The sequence below is a fragment of the Pan paniscus genome, chromosome X (assembly GCF_029289425.2).
Source record: "Pan paniscus chromosome X, NHGRI_mPanPan1-v2.0_pri, whole genome shotgun sequence".
Taxonomy (NCBI): Eukaryota; Metazoa; Chordata; class Mammalia; order Primates; family Hominidae; genus Pan; species Pan paniscus.
Window position 1 is genome coordinate 25633976 of NC_073272.2, and position 17049 is coordinate 25651024.

The window sequence follows — 17049 nt, forward strand, 5'->3', positions numbered from 1 at the left end:
CATTCTGTTCCCCTGTCATCCTCACTGGCTGGCTGGCTGACAAGTCAAAAGAGGCTCCTGCAGTGGGAATACAGAGTTCAATGAGCTGTGCATTCAGGGCCACAGAGGAGGAGAATACAAGCCATACACATACAGAGAACCCAAACACACACCACATCCCCATTCATCCACTGGCAGAGGACAGAGACTTCTTCATTCTGAATCTCCCACTGGCATTCAAGAATTGCAAGTTCTGTACAAACTAGGAGGTGACAGCCACAACAAGGGGTCACTGTTACTGTTTCCTTTTATATGTCTTCTAATCATCGTCAGGGAAACTGTATTACTTACAAGTTTTGTTCCTTGTGCTAGTTATTGAAGCATCTCTCGGACTCCAGAGCTACTCTTCTATACTATGTGTTGTGGGGCCCAGACTCAGCAGGCTGTGAGCTGATACTTCCCTAAGAGTTACCTGTTGTCTTTAACTCACATACACCATCCATACCACACACACACACAAACATGCACCACACACACAAACCATGCATACACACACACCATACACACTTAGACCATCACTCAATGATATCGGATTTTTTTTTTAACTTGGGTTTTAATTAGGTACATAAATAGCAACATGAGAATGAGGAGTTCTAAGGCTTGTACATTATCTCTAGGTGAAGGGATTCCAGGTTAGTTTGCTTGTAGGATGATTTCACAGAAGATAACAGAGGTCTGGTCTAGTTTTTCCTGAAGAAGAAAGCCAATTTAATACATTCAATACTGACTTCTATGCCATTTTTCTGTAGAAATACTGATTTATTCTATGGAGTTTCCAATGTTTACCTATAACTAAAAGAAAGAAAAGAAAAACATAAGTAACTGTGCCAGAAAAAATTTTGCATTATGAAAATTCTTCAGATTTAAATAGAGAAACCAGGCCGGGCGCGGTGGCCCATGCCTGTAATCCCAGCACTTTGGGAAGCCGAGGCGGGTGGATCACCTGAGGTCAGAAGTTCGAGACCAGCCTGCCCAACATGGTGAAATCCCGTCTCTACTAAAAATACAAAAAGATTGGCTGGGCATGGTGGCAAGTGCCTGTAATCCCAGCTACGCAGGAGGCTGAGGCAGGAGAATCACTTGAACCTAGGAGACAGAAGCTACAGTGAGCTGAGATCATGCCGTTGCACTCCAGCCTGGGCGACAAGAATGAAACTCCATCTCAAAATAAATAAATAAATAGAGAAACCATAGAAAATATTTACATCACCATTATATGACCATAAGAAACATGAGCCAGAGAAAACTGTAATTATTCCCATTTTAAAGACAGTTAAACTAAGAATCAGAAAGGTCGAGTGTGGTGGCTCATGCCTGTAATCCCAGCACTTTAGGAGGCCGAGGCAGGTGGATCATCTGTGGTCAGGAGTTCGAGACCAGCCTGGCTAACATGGTGAAATCCCATCTCTACTAAAAATACAAAAAATTAGCCGGGCATGGTGGCGGGCGCCTGTAATCCCAGCTAATCGGGAGGCTGAGGCAGGAGAATTGCTTGAACCCGGGAGGCAGAGGACGCAGCGAACCAAGACTGAGCCACTGCACTCCAGCCTGGGCAACAGAGCAAAACTCTGTCTCAAAAAAAAAAAAAAAAAAAAAGATTTTGTGTTCCATCAACATTACATATACACTACATTCAGATCCTCAATTGGCTGTGTATCTGAGTGTAATTAACCAACTAGATGGATGAATAAATAAAAAACAAATGTCTAAATGGCACAGTACACATCACATCTGAAGATTAAACAACTACATTTCCATCTATCTGCTGGAAAGCATGATTACATCACCCTCAGTTTGATGTGTAATTTTCCTCGCATCACCCCCATCATACTTTCCTGGAATAAAATACACATATAGTCAAAGACATGTCAAAGACAAACTGAGTCTTCTCCAGATTGCTTTTTTCATAATTTTTTTTTTTTTTGAGATGGAGTCTTGCTCTGTCACCCAAGCTGGAGTGCAGTGGCGTGGTCTCGGCTCACTGTAACCTCTGCCTCCCAGGTTCAAGCAATTCTCCTGCCTCAGCCTCCCAAGTAGCTGGGATTACAGGTGCCCGCCACCACACCCAGCTAATTTTTTATATTTTTGGTAGAGACAGGGTTTCACCATGTTGGCCAGGCTGGTCTCGAACTCCTGACCTCAAGTGATCTGCTTGCCTCAGCTTCCCAAAGTGCTGGGATTACAGCCGTGAGCCACCACGCCTGGCTTTTTTTCATAATTTGTAATGAATATACTCAGCAATTAGAGATTTTTTTTTTTTTTTTTTTGAGACGGAGTTTCACTCTTGTTGCCCAGCCTGGAGTACAGTGGCGCCCTCTCGGTTCACCGCAACCTCCATCTCCCGGGTTCAAGCAATTCTCCTGTCTCAGCCTCCTGAGTAGCTGGGATTACAGGCAGGCGCCACCACGTCCGGCTAATTTTTTGTATTTTTAGTAGAGATGTGGTTTCACCATGTTGGGCAGGCTGGTCTCGAACTCCTGACCTGAGGTGATTCACCCGCCTCAGCCTCCCAAAGTGCTGGGATTACAGGTATGAGCCACCGTGCCCGGCACAATTGGAGATTTCTAAATATTTCAGAGGCCAGTGACTATTCACTTGATCTTTTAATATACAACCAAAAATTCTTAAACATGTAAACTACTAGCTTATTTTTTCTATCTCAGTTTATTAATCTGCTTTTGTCTTCCCCAGGAATTTGATAGATTTATTGCATTGTTAAAAACTAAAAACTGGAAACAACCTATGTTGGTAAGGATTAAGTAGATCATGGTAGTCCATACTAGGAAATCATTAAGCAACTAGAGAAGGAATGCGTAGCTCTATTAAGTACTGACAGGGAAATACTTACACAATATGTTATGTAAAACAAGTTCATTCATTCATCAGCATAGATTAATATAGTACTGTCTATGGCATTCTTAGCAAAAAAAAAAAATGAACCTAAGTCTAATTAAGCCTTCGGATCCAACTATAAGTTTATGGGAAATATAGAGAAGAAAGAAACCAAGAGATAAACAGAATGATACTAAATGGATACATTCGGCCACAGCCAGAACATGAGAAATTCTTTTTTTCCCCTCCCAGCTCAATCCTTGTAGAAAACAGGAATTCTAAAGGACAAATAAGCCAGGTTTTTCAACAGATAAATAGCAAGGGACAATGAGGGAGCGGAAACTATTACAGTTCTAAGAGACCTATCAGTCAAACACAACAGGCAGATCTTGTTTGGATCCTGGTTCAAACGAACCAACTGTAAAAAGTTATTCATGAAACAACCAGGAAAATGTGTACATTGAACTGGATATTAGATGATGTTAAGGAATTAGTGCAATTTCTTTCTTTCTTTGAGACGGAGTCTCTCTCTGTTGCCCAGGCTGGGAGTGTGCAGTGGCACGATCTTGGCTCACTGCAACCTCTACCTCCCGGGTTCAAGCAATTCTCCTGCCTCAGCCTCCTGAGTAGTTTGAACTACAGGCATGGGCCACCGTGCCCGGCCTTAATTTCCTTTTTTTCTTTTTTCTTTTTTTTTTGAGACAGAGTCTCACTCTGTCACCCAGGCTGGAATGCAGTGGCATGATCTCGGCTCACTGCAACCTCCGCCTTCCGGGTTCAAGCGATTCCCCTGCCTCGGCCTCCCGAGTAGCTGGGACTACAGGCGCATGCCACCATGTCTGGCTAATTTTTGTATTTTTAGTAGAGACAGGGTTTCACCATATTGGCCAGGCTAGTCTCAAACTCCTAACCTCATGATCCGCCCACCTCAGCTTCCCAAAGTGCTAGGACCACAGGCGTGAGCCACCACGCCCAGCCCCAGCCTAATTTCTTTATGTATGATAATATAATTACAATTATATGCCTTCAGTAAGTTTTCTGTGCAGCTACTCAGAAGGGTGAAGTGGGAGGATCACCTAAACCCAGGAGTTGAAGTCCAGCCTGGGTAACACAGCAAGATCCCATCCCCCCAGATAAATAACAGTAAAAAGAAAGTTTTCTGTGAACTTGTAAAACAATATGTGGAATATGATCCCATTTTGTCAAAAAACCAAAAACATGCATGTATGCATGAATATATTATAAATGTATAAATAAATTTATTTAATTTATAAATAAATTTTAAATATAAATAAATATATATATTTGTTTTTGAGACAGGGTATTACTCTGTTGCCCAGGCTGGAGTGCAGTGGAGTGATCATGGCTCACTGCAACCTCTTTCTCCCAGGCTCAGGAGATCCTCCCACCTCAGCCTCCAAGTAACTGGGACTACAGGTGTTCGTCATCACACTCAGCTAATTTTTTTAATTTTTTGTAGAGACAGGTTTTCGCCATATTGCCCAGGCTGTTCTCGAACTGCCAGACTCATATAATCCACCTACCTCAGCCTCCCAAAGTGCTAGGAGTACAGGTGTGAGCCACTGCACCCGGCCTATCTATCTATCTATCTATCTATATTTAAAAGTCTGGAATGATATACCAAACTATTAACAAAAATTACCTCTGGAAAAAAGAATAAAGGGGCCAGATGTGGTGGCTCACACCTGTAATCCCAGTACTTTGGGAGGCTGAGGCAGGTGGATCACCTGAGGTCAGGAGTTCGAGACCAGCCTGACCAATATGGTAAAACCCTGTCTCTACTAAAAAATACAAAATTAGCTGGGCATGGTGGTGCATGCCTGTAATACCAGCTACTTGGGAGGCTGAGGCAGGAGAATGACTTGAACCCGGGAGGCCTCAGAGGCTGCAGTGAGCAAGATTGCTCCACTGCACTCCAGCCTGGGCAACAAGAGTGAAACTCTATCTCAAAAAAAAAAAAAAAAAAAACAAGAAAGAAAGAAAAAGAAAAGAATAAAGGATAAGACAAGCTTTTTTGTTTTTGTTTTTGAGACAGAGTTTCACTCTTTTTGCCCAGGCTGGAGTGCAATGGCATGATCTCGGCTCACTGCAACCTCCGCCTCCCGGGTTCAAGCGATTCTCCTGCCTCAGCCTCCCAAGTAGCTGGGATTACAGGCAACTACCACCATGCCCGGCTTTTTTTTTTGTATTTTTAGTAGAGACGGGGTTTCACCATGTTGGCCAGGGTGGTCTCGATCTCTCGACCTCGTGATCTGCCCACCTTGGCCTCCCAAAGTGCTGGGATTACAGGCGTGAGCCACCACACCCGGCCAAGACAAGCTTTTAAAACAGTTAGCTAAAAACATTTTTTACAACCAACACGAATCACTTTTATAATTAAAAGCTACACCTCCTCCAATAAAGATCTAAAAACAATAAAGAATGAAATCAAGGTTGTGTATTTCAGCAAGCTGAACTCTGGTGCAGAGTATCTTTGAAAATTGAAATGGATATTTACCTAATTTCCCTTTATTCTATGTCTTTTTCATTGTCCCTGTACAGAAATATAACCATTCTGGCTGACAGGGATTTAAAAAAAGAGAGAAATATAACCATATTAAAAGTCAAGTCTCTAGAGGACATGTGTCACTCTGTGGCTGCTCACCCTCCAGTCATCCTTCTAATGGCACATCCCATGCATATCTGGCCCCATTCACCAGAGATACTGATTCTGGGGTGCCCTTTGCCTTTTACCAAGCTCCCCGGGTAATAGTTTGTATCTGAGAACATACTGATGTTGGGTTACTGTATGAACGGCTATGCTGTGAAAGAGGAACTGGATTTGTTTTCTGTGACCACTAAGGAGACATATTTTTGCTTAGCAGAGGAAACAGCTTCCAAAAACTCAGAATTGTCCCAGGATGGCTGCCCCATAGGGTGAGTTTCCCATCAGTGCTGGTGTAAAAGAAGGAACATACAGGGTTTCAGGGGAGTCTGCTTGAGGCTAGGGGTTGGGCCAGATAACCACTCTCAAATTCTCAGTTTATGTGACTCTTTGGGTCTCCAAAAATATAAAGAAAGCTTGAGGAAAAAAGACCCTTCAAACTCAGGGTTTTCATAAATTTTAAGTAGGGGCCATGATTTACAATAAATGTAACACCAATTTTCAAAAAATTTTCTGATTATAAAATGCATATTCATTGCAGAAAATTTTTAAAATACAGAAAGTCATAAAGAAGAAAAAAATATAAAAATCATCATGCCACTGAAAGATACACACTTTCTGTCGTATCTCCTGGCTTCATCCCCTCTATAAACATATCACACTACCTTTTTTTCATTTAACAATAATTGTGCACACGTTCCCAGGCAATTAAATACTGTAGAAACAGAATAATAATATTCTTCTTTATAGATATACCATAATTAAGCCATTTTCCTGTAGTTGAATATCTAGGTTGCTTCCAAATTCAATTACAGTCTTCTAATTACCAGGAAATCACAAGTGCTATTATACAATTTTTCATATATACACAAACAATATAACTAGTGTTTTGAGCCTCTCTGTAACAGTCATGCATTCCAGTGTTCACTGAGTATTAGATAAATACAAGTGTACTTACTATAATAAAGTGTTGTTTGAAAAAAACCTAAGGAATAATGACACTTTTCAATTGTTTGAAATACATTTGTAGACAAATCCCAACTGTCTGGTTCTAGCTTGTCTAAAAAACCCAGGTAACATTAGTGGAACAAACACAAATAAATAAGCCACAGCATTTAAGCCCAGAAACTAAAAGATGGAATAAAATATTTTCACATCAAATTGAAACTGTTATAATTAATTAAATTAAATTAATTAAAAACAAGTCATTTCAGCTGGCACTACAATGCTGAAAATAATCACAGAAATTTCTTGTTCTTTACCTGATTAAGATGGCAGAGCATGGAGTTTTCTACTTAGTTCCAGGTGAATTCTTCACATTTCCTGGCTTTTAAAACAAAAGAAAGAGCTTGAATGCAGTTTGAAAAGAAATAGTGCAACTCCTTAGTGTCCTGAGTATTTGGCTGAACGTGAACATTAAAAATTATTATGGGGGACAGGGTCAAACCATTTTATTGAGGACTTGGGGGGTTGTTGAAGAAAGGCTGAGGAGGACAATGAGATCCCACATTCTCGCAGTTGCCGACCATTAAATATTATTTTACTGCAAAGTGATCCATCTGTCAGTAAATTGAAGAAGTTACTAGGGCTCGCTCTCTGAGGGCCCTACTGTAGAGTGACTTGGGCAGAGAGAGCAGGAAATAAAGCTCCATTAATCCTCATTATGCAGATTCAGCCAAACAGTTGATTCTATTTAAAAAATCAATATATCTTCCTCTTTTATTTCCTGAAATAAAGGTTTTACACCTATGGGAAGGCTTCCTGTAGGTATTTACTCCATGCATTATTCACCATTATCCACCATAGGGGCCAATCCACAAAACATGTTTACTCTGAAAGAAGTTAGACCACACCCATTCTGCCCAGTGGCCCTCCGGGAACATATAATTAGGTCATGTAATCCATAAGAAGCAGTGTAGGAAAAGCTTCTAGTGGGAAAAGTTCACGTGCTAAACTTTTAAGGCCTTACTTTCTTTTCTATACGTTTTTTAGACTTTAATTCTGAAAACACATTAATAGTCAGAGATCAGATGGCAGTCTGAAAAACAGGAGGCTGCAGCTGGGCGGGCCATGGGGGCTAAGATTCTGTTGTATAGACTTGGAGCAGTTTCTCCTGGTGCCCCTCTTTCAGAGTTATTCATGGGTGAAGGAAGAGGCAAAGGTGAGAAAGCAGGAGCACGTGACTAACCCTGTCATTTCAGAGCATGGTTTCTAGGCAACTTTGGGGCTCCCTGGAGTGGCTGAGAACTGGTCTATAAGTACTGTTTTATACCCGTTGTCCCAACATAATTAATAGTGTCCCCTTTCACTCTCAAGAGTATCCTGGTTTGCCGGGCATGTTGGCTCACGCCTGTAATCCCAGCACTTTGGGAGGCCGAGGCGGGAGGATCCATTGAGCCTAGGAATTCAAGACCAGCTTGGGCAACATAGAAAAAGAAGTTAAAAAAAAAAAAAAGAGTATCCTGGTTTTGATGATAAAGTATATGGTCACCACATCCACTTGATGATGGAGTTCTGGGAAACAAGGCCATACGAACTGCTTGGCGGACCAATGATCAACATACAATTCTCAGGTCTACTTGATGCTCTGAACAAGAGTGCTACAGGACTGAGAATCTGTGCCCTTTTCCTCCTCCAGAGCCACTCCCCACCCCGCCTCCTCACATGCATGCACACAAGCGAACACACATACCCATATGTGAACACACACCCACCTACAACCCAGAGGCCTTTTTGCTGTTGCTCGAAATTGACAAACTCCCTACTGGGACAAGACCTTTGCAAAATATACCCCACTGACCGGGACCAGACAATCCCAATTTTTGCCTAGCTAAATGTTATTCATCCTTTACATCAAGGCTTTCTTTGTACCCTGTCCTTCAATTTAGCAGAACCTTCTATTCCCTTTCATACCACTCATGTACTTCCTGATTGTGTAATTATTTCTTTCATGTTTGAGTCTTTCATTAACCTGTAAGCTTCATGAGGGCACAATATCCCTAGGGCCTCCTAGCACACACTATTCATATATTTGTTGCATAAACAAATGGAAAGCCAGGGGCAGTGGCTCACACCTGTAATCCCAGCACTTCAGGAGGCCAAGGCAGGTGGATCACTTGAGCCCAGGAGTTCAAGATCAGCCTGGGCAACATGCTGAAATCCTGTCTCTAAAAAAAATACAAAAATTAGCCAGGTGGGATGACACATGCCTGTGGTCCCACCTACTCAGGAGGCTGAGGTGGGAGGATCACTTAAGCCAGGGAGGTTGAGGCTGCAGTAAGCTGTGACTGCACAACTGCACTACAGTTTGGGCAACAGAGTGAGACCCTGTCTCAAAACAAACAAACAAATGGAATGGGGTAGAACTTAGAGATCTGATGAATGTAAAAAAGCTTGGGTTTCTATTTTCTTAACACATCCATGAACACGAATAACAATTTCTGTTAGCAAAATTAAAACTTAAAAAAAAATCAAAACATTGATTTCTAATTAGTATGACTGCCATGTGAAGGCTGATTGCCAGCCAAACCTTTGAGGTATAGCAGCCTACTGAAATGTCTGGGTCCCTCACCAGACTAATGAAGAACAAGAAGAGAGAAAAAAAGGCTTATAAGGGCCAGTGAGATAATCATGTCCAACAATCGGGTCTGGCATAAAAACAAGGTGGTTCTCGGCAGGGTGTGGTGGCTCACGCCTGTAATCCCAGCACTTTGGGAGGCCAAGGTGGGTGGATCACCTGAGGTCAGGAGTTCGAGACCAGCCTGAACAACAGGGAGAAACCCCGTCTCTACTAAAAATACAAAATTAGCAGGGCATGGTGGCGCATGCCTGTAATCCCAGCTGCTCGGGAGGCTGAAGCAGGAGAATCGCTTGAACCCAGGAGGCGGAGGTTGCAGTGAGCCAAGATCGCGCCATTGCACTCCAGCCTGGGCAACAAGAGTGAAACTCCATCTCAAAAACAAACAAAAACAAACAAACAAAAAAAAAGTTAGTTCTCTACTTAAATACAGTTTAGGTCTGAATTAACATACTGCTTGCCAAATACTTCCAATGATATTCTTATATATTCTACTATCTATACTCGCCAGTACCTCAATCTCAAAAAAATAAGATGCTAAATTCACAAGCTTTTTTATCTTTTGGACAATAAGAAAATGAGCACACAAAAGCATTCTTCTGATTCAGGAAAACAACTTTGTTGCTAGGAAAATTTTCTTGTTTGGTTACATATCACTTATAGTATAACAAAACAGCACAGTCCAATATCTCATTAAAAAAATATTGAGCCCATCCACCACCCTGTCACAAATCAGATCTCTCTTGGCAGAGAACTCCAGGATCTCAGACAAAACAACATTCTGACTTCAAAAAACAGTTCGTGATTTAGCACAAGCCAGAAGTCTTTTTTTTTTTGCATTTTCAGACAGAGAAAGTTTTATCTAGAATATTTTGTAACTCAATCATTTTAATACATATCTGATTTCAGTTTTTATTTTCTTACCACGTCCATGAACACAAATGACAACTTCTTTTTTTTTTTTTTTTTTTTTTGAGACGGAGTTTCCCTCTGTCACCCAGGCTGGAGTGCAGTGGCGCAATCTCAGCTCACGTAACCTCTGCCTCCCGGGTTCAAACAATTCTCCTGCCTCAGCCTCCTGAGTAGCTGGGATTACAGGCGCCCACTACTACACCCAGCTAATTATTGTATTTTTAGTGAAGACAGGGTTTCACCATGTTGGCCAGGCTGGTCTCAAGCTCCCGACCACAGGTGATTTGCCTGCCTCGGCCTACAAAGTGCTGGGATTACAAGCATGAGCCACCGTGCCTGGGCACAAATGACAATTTCTGCTAGCAAAACCAAAACTTTTTAAGAAAATCAAGACACTGATTTCTAATTAGTATGCCTGCCATGTGAAGGCTGACTGCCAGCCAGCCAAACCTTTGAGGTACAGCAGCCTACTGAAATGTGTGACTCCCTCACCAGCTGAATTATTTTCAACAATTACTTAACTTCTCCAAAATGCAGTTTCCTCACTTATAAATGGGGATAATAATAGAACCCACCTCAAAGACTCTTCCTGAGCAAAGAGCTTAGCGCCAAGGGCCAAGCTCACAGCAAGTAAGTGCTCAATAAACATTATCTATCCTATATGGCAGGCCACTTTATTTTTTGGACGAAGAAAATAAAAGGTAAGGATAAATGACCTGTTAAAGACCCCAACACAATTCTAGTTCACTTGATGAGGTAGGCAGAATAATGGCCCCTCAAAGATGTCTTCTATTTCTGGAACCTGTGACTGTTACCTCACACGGCAAAGGGAAATTAAGGTTGCATTGGAATTAAGTTTACTAATCAGTTGCCCTTAAAATAGGGAGATGCTCTTGGATTATCTGGGTGGGCTTGATTCAAGCATAAGAGTGCCTGCAGTCTAAGAGGGAGGCAGAAGAAGAGGTCAGAAGGGGGATCTGCAAACGACTTGCTGCAGGCTTCGACAATAGAGGAAGGAAGCTGGAAACAGCCCTCAGCCAGCAAAACAGACCTTGGTCCTACAGCCTCGAGGAACTGAGTTCTGTCAACAATCTAAATGAGCAGGAAAGAAATTCTCCCCTAGGGCCTCTAGAAAGGAACGCAACCCTGCTGACACCTTGATTTAGAATTGGACTTCTGACCCACAGAACTAAGATAATCATTTGCACTACTTTCAACCTGTAAATTTGCAGTCATTTATTTTGGCAGCAATGGAAAACTAAAACAATGACATAAGGATTCCTGACTACAGGGTATGGTTCCATTTTCTATCAGTGGACATTATCTTCTCAGGCAGAAGTGAAAATGTGCAGTATCACATGAGTGGTGGTTGATGACTATCATGTGGCTAGAGTCCAGCCATTTCATATGTTCCTCACATGAGATAACCTTATTTAATCCTCAAAACAGCTCCAGGAGGTACTATGCCAGTTCCCACAGTGCTGGAGTAACTTCCCAAGGTTTCAGGGCTAGTAAGAGGCAGAGGTGGGGTAGGAGTCTGGTGCTCCCGCTCCTCTTAGTCCACTGGACAACGCTGTATCCTGCCCACTGATACCAAGAGTGTATTCCTTTCTAAAGAGGAGATGACATTATTCAGGATTTCTAACTTTTCATTTTGGTAAATAATGGTGTTTTTAAAAAGAAAGAAAAAATCATTTCAAAATCATTTCCTAATACCTGTAGTTCTTAGAATTTTAGACAGCAAAAAATTACAAAGCACAAATTCATAACTTTATGGAAAACCCATCAAGCTGTCATTTAAAAAAAATACAGTGGTAAGAATACTTAACATGACATCTGCCCTCTTGGCAGATTTTTAAGCGTACAATACGGTACTGTTATCTATAGGCACAGTGTTGTGCAAGGGGTCTCTAGAACTTATTCTCTTTGCTTGACTAAAACTTTGTTGATTACCAACTCCCTATCTCTCACTCCCCCAATCCCTGGCAATCGCCATTCTATTCTCTGCCTCTATGAGTTTGACTATTTTAAATACCTCATACAAGTAGAATCATGCAGTAATTGTCCTTCTGTGATTAGCTTACTTCAAAGATGAACATTTTAAAACTACATGACTTACTTTCAGCCAAACTTTGCCATGTTTAGAGAGCCGAGGAATTTCTAATGGAGGAAGAAAAAGCAGGGCATGTTTACTCAGGGTGGTGGCTGCTGCTTCCCTTTCATTTTCCTGCTGAGCCAGCAAGGGCCTGAATAAAACTATTAACAGCTCAGCTTTAGAAGTTCTGCTCAGTTTTCACGTTGGTAACAGGTTTATGCTTCTTTATTAATTTCCTGCCTTTTAAATAATTAGTGTTGGCCTTCAGCAGTCATTGTACAATTCTGTGATAGTAATTTGTTGCATTAAAAAAAAGCTAGTGAAAAACTAAAATATGATATTTACTGAGACATACTGCTGTGTTTAGCTAATTATAAGACAACTCTAAGCTGGGTGCGGTGGCTCACGCCTGTAATCCCAGCACTTTGGGAGGCCGAGGCAGGGGGATCACCTGAGGCCAGGAGTTCGAGACCAGCCTGGCCAACATGGCGAAACCCCGTCTCTACTAAAAATACAAAAAAAAAATTAGCCAGGCATAGTAGTGAAAGACTGTAATCCCAGCTACTTGGGAGGCTGAGGCGGAAGAATCGCTTGAACCCAGAAGGCGGAGGTTGTAGTGAACCAAGATGGCACCATTACACTCCAGCCTGGGCGACAGAGCAAGACTCCATCTCAAAAAAAAAAAAAAAAAAGACAACTCTAGTCGGGTGCAGTGGCTCACGCCTGTAGTCCCAGCACTTTGGGAGGCTGAGGCAGGTGGGTCACTTGAGGTCAGGAGTTCAGGACCAGCCTGGCCAAGATGGTGAAACCCTGTCTCTACTAAAAATACAAAAATTAGCCAGGCGTGGTGGCGCACGCCTGTAATCCCAGCTACTCAGGAGCCTGAGGTAGGAGAATTGCTTGAACCCAGGAGGTGGAGGTTGCAGTGAACGCGATCGCACCACTGCACCACTGCACTCCAGCCTGGGCTACAGAGCAAGACTCCATCTCAAAAAAAAAAAAAAAAGACAACTCTAAAAGAGCCATCTGTGACCCTGAGGACTGACACCCACAACTGACCTCCTGACACCCACAACTGGCCTTCATCTCTGATACTGAGACCTTGGGTTAGGACTATTCTGAAAGGGTTTCGGATTAGCAATGGACAATCAATAAATATTTCATGCTTTTATTAAGCTCCTAGAGTCAAAGAGTGAAAACCATAATGGAAAAGGTCAATAAATCAACTACATGAAGAACTTCTTCTGATCATCAAGACACCAAAACTGAAAAGACAAGCCATATTGAGAAAAGACATCTGCAAACATCTGGCCAAAACTATTAATATCTAGGAAAAAAATAAAGAACCCTTATAAATCAATAAGGGACAAATGACCCATATAAAAAGTGGCCAAAAGACATGAACAGGCATTTCAAGAAGAAGCCAATAAACCTGTGAAAAGATGCTCAATCAGGGCAATGTAAATGAAAACCACGATGGGAAATTCTGGGAACATCTTCACATGCTAGATAGTGAGGTAACTATCACAGACTACTTGGGTCATGTCAAGAGGACTCAGAGCCAACTTCCACTAGCAAAATGGGACAGTTTGAACTTTAATAAGACCAAGAATTACAAAGCATTCAAAACTATCAAATATGTTTAAATCTATAAACCCGTAATGATTTTTAATTTATTTATTATTTTAAGAAACAGGGTCTCGGCCAGGCGCAGCGGCTCACACCTGTAATCCCAGCACTTTGGGAGGCCGAGGCGGGCGGATCACGAGGTCAGGAGATCGAGATCATCCTGGCTAACACGGTGAAACCCCGTCTCTACTAAAAATACAAAAAATTAGCTGGGCGTGGTGACGCGTGCCTGTAGTCCCAGCTACTCGGGAGGCTGAGGCAGGAGAATGGTGTGAACCCGGGAGGCAGAGCTAGCAGTGAGCCGAGATCATGCCACTGCACTCCAGCCTGGGTGACAGTGCGAGACTCCATCTCAAAAAAAAAAAAAAAAAAAGAAAAGAAAAGAAACAGGGTCTCGCTCTGTCACCCAGGCTGGAGTGGAGTGGTACGAACACAGCGCTCACTGCAGCCTCAAACTCCTAGACTCAAGTGATCCTCCTGTCTCAGCCTCCCAAAGTGCTGGGATTACAGGTGTGAGCCATTGTGCCCAGCCTATAATTATATATATATATATATATATACACACACACACACACACACACACATATCCATCTCTATATAAATATATATATATATTTATTTATTTATATTATTTTTTTGAGATGGAGTTTCACTCTTGTTGCCCAGGCTGGAGTACAACGGCGGGATCTTGGCTCACTGCAACCTCCGCCTCCTGGGTTCAAGCGATTCTCCTGCCTCAGCTTCCCGAGTAGCTGGAACTACAGGCATGTGCCACCACGCCCAATTTTTTTGTATTTTTAGTAGAGACGGGGTTTCACCGTGTTAGCTAGGATGGTCTCGATCTCCTGACCTCGTGATCCGCCCACCTCAGCCCCCCAAAGTGCTGAGATTACAGGCATGAGCCACCGCGTCTGGCCCTATTTTTTTGAGACAAAATCTCACTCTGTTGCCCAGGCTGGAGTGCAGTGACGCGATCATGGCTCACTGCAACCTCTACCTCCCAGGTTCAGGTGATTCTCCAGTCTCAGCCTCCTGAGTAGCTGGGACTACAGGCGCGTGCCACCACACCTGGCTAATTTTTTATTTTTAGTAGAGATGGGGTTTCACCCTGTTGGCCAGGCTGGTCTCGAACTCCTGACCTCAGGTGATCCACCTGCCTCGGCCTGCCAAAGTGCTGGGATTACAGGCGTGAGCCACCGTGCCTGGCCGTTATTTTTAAAGAAAAACTAACAGGTGATCTTCTGAGGAAAGGGAATGAATTCATTATTTTGAAACTGGATAAATAAGAGAAAAAAATCAAGTAATTATCTTGTTTTTCCTATATAAACTATAACTGGGTAACTAGTAGATAAGAGAAGGGGTTCTTTATCAAAATATTTCAGCTAATTTGAGAAAATGAAACAACAAGTAAAATATCACCATTTTCTTTTCTTTTTTTTTTTTTTGAGACGGAGTCTTGTTCTGTCAACCAGGCTGGAGTGAGGTGGCATGATCTTGGCTCACTGCAACCTCTGCCTTGCAGCTTCAAGCAATTCTCCTGACTGAGTCTCCTGAGTAGCTGGGACTACAGGCACGTGCCACCATGCGCGGCTGATTTTTTTTTTTTTTTGAGATGGAGTCTCACTCTGTCGCCCAGGCTGGAGTGCAGTGGTAGGATCTCAGCTCACTGCAAGTTCCGCCTCCTGGGTTCACGCCATTCTCCTGCCTCAGCCTCCTGAGTAGCTGGGACTACAGGCGCCTGCCACCACGCCTGGCTAATTTTTTTGTATTTTTAGTAGAGACAGGGTTTCACCGTCTTAGCCAGGATGGTCTCGATCTCCTGACCATGTGCGGCTAATTTTTTTGTATTTTTAGTAGAGCTGGGGTTTCACCATGTTGGCCAGGCAGGTCTCGAACTCCTGATCTCAAGTGATCTACCCTCCTCGGCCTCCCAAAGTGTTGGGATTACAGGTGTGAGCCACTGCGCCCGGCCAATATCACCATTTCTATCCCCCAAAGATTCAACGGGTCTAGGCACTGAGCATCTACAGCTGCTAAAACCAATAAAAACAAAGCAAAAACCAGACTTATGTGCCTACGTGGATCTAGAGCATTGCCAAAAGGATCAAACAGGATCTGGTTCAAGTAGCCTGTGCATCCAGCTGCCAATGTGCAGGGAGTACAGAGAACACATTAAACTATAGCATAAATGTGTAATCAGCAAAACCCAAACCGTTGGAAACTCTATAGGTGAAATGTGCCAGACTGTTTTAACAGATAAACTGTAAGGAAGTCAACTCCAAAAGATGGAAGGGGAGCCTGTAGATTAAGAGAGACTTAAAAAAAAAAAAAAAAAAAAGGTCGGGCATGGTGGCTCACACCTGTAATCTCAGCACTTTGGGAGGCCGAGGCGGGTGGATTGCCTGAGGTCAGGAGTTTGAGACCAGCTTGTCCAATATGGTGAAACCCCATCTCTACTAAAAATACAAAAATTAGGCGGGGGCGGTGGCGTGCGCCTGCAGTCCCAGCTACTCGCGAGGCTGAGGCAGGAAAATTGCTTGAACCCAGGAGGCAGAGGTTGCAGTGAACCAACATCACGCCACTGCACTCCAGCCTGGGCGACAGAGTGACACTCCATCTCGAAAAAAAAAAAAAAAAAAAATCAAAAGTTGTTTAAGGCAAGTACATTATTGGGGCAACTAGGGAAATTTGAACATGGGCTATATATTAGATAACATTTGTGTAAATAATGAAATGCCAACTTTCCTGAGTACAATAACGGTATTGTGATTATATAAATGAATGTCCACGTTCTTTGGAAATACATGCTGAATTAGATACAGATGGAAAATGCAATGATATCTACAATTAACTCTCAAACGGTTCAGGAAAATAAAATATACTCATGTGTATGAACACCATGCATAGGTGAAAAGATAGATTATGCAAATGCAGCATATGTTAGTGAATCTAAGTGAAGGGTATATTCATTGTACTAGTCCTGCACCTGATCTGTAGTTTTGAAATTTTCTCAAAATGAAAATTGGGAAATAAAGTAAAGCCACATACACATATACTCCACAATGAAAAACTCTTTTAAAGCCATCACACTGGCAAAAATGGAAACAATTACTTGGCATCATCTAGTAAAACTGAAGATATGCAGACCCTATGAATCAGGAACCCTGGTCTAGAAAAATTCTTCACAAATTATGAAGCCATGCTGTGTTGTAATAGTAATATACTGAAACCCACCCAAGGAGCCACCAACATGGGTATTTTCCCATAAAGAAAATATGACCAGGCGCAGTGGCTCATGCC

The 17049-nt window shown here is 42.4% G+C and overlaps 1 protein-coding gene across 4 annotated transcripts in view; it reads right to left on the bottom strand.

The window, feature by feature from the left end:
- Window positions 1–572: 572 nt before the first annotated feature.
- APOO (apolipoprotein O) overlaps window positions 573–17049 on the bottom strand; it is a 73865-nt gene continuing 57388 nt past the window's right edge. For 2 of the 4 annotated variants that reach the window (XM_055106808.2, XM_055106809.2), the window contains exons 8-9: window positions 6799–6863; window positions 573–729 (exon numbers count right to left, since the gene is read on the bottom strand). In XM_055106808.2, the coding sequence (XP_054962783.1) occupies window positions 6828–6863 (36 nt within the window). In that variant the 3' untranslated portion in view covers window positions 573–729; window positions 6799–6827. Of the gene's footprint in view, window positions 832–6798; window positions 6864–17049 lie in introns of all 4 variants that reach the window. The other 2 variants (XM_003819576.5, XM_063601785.1) reach the window with 1 other exon arrangement.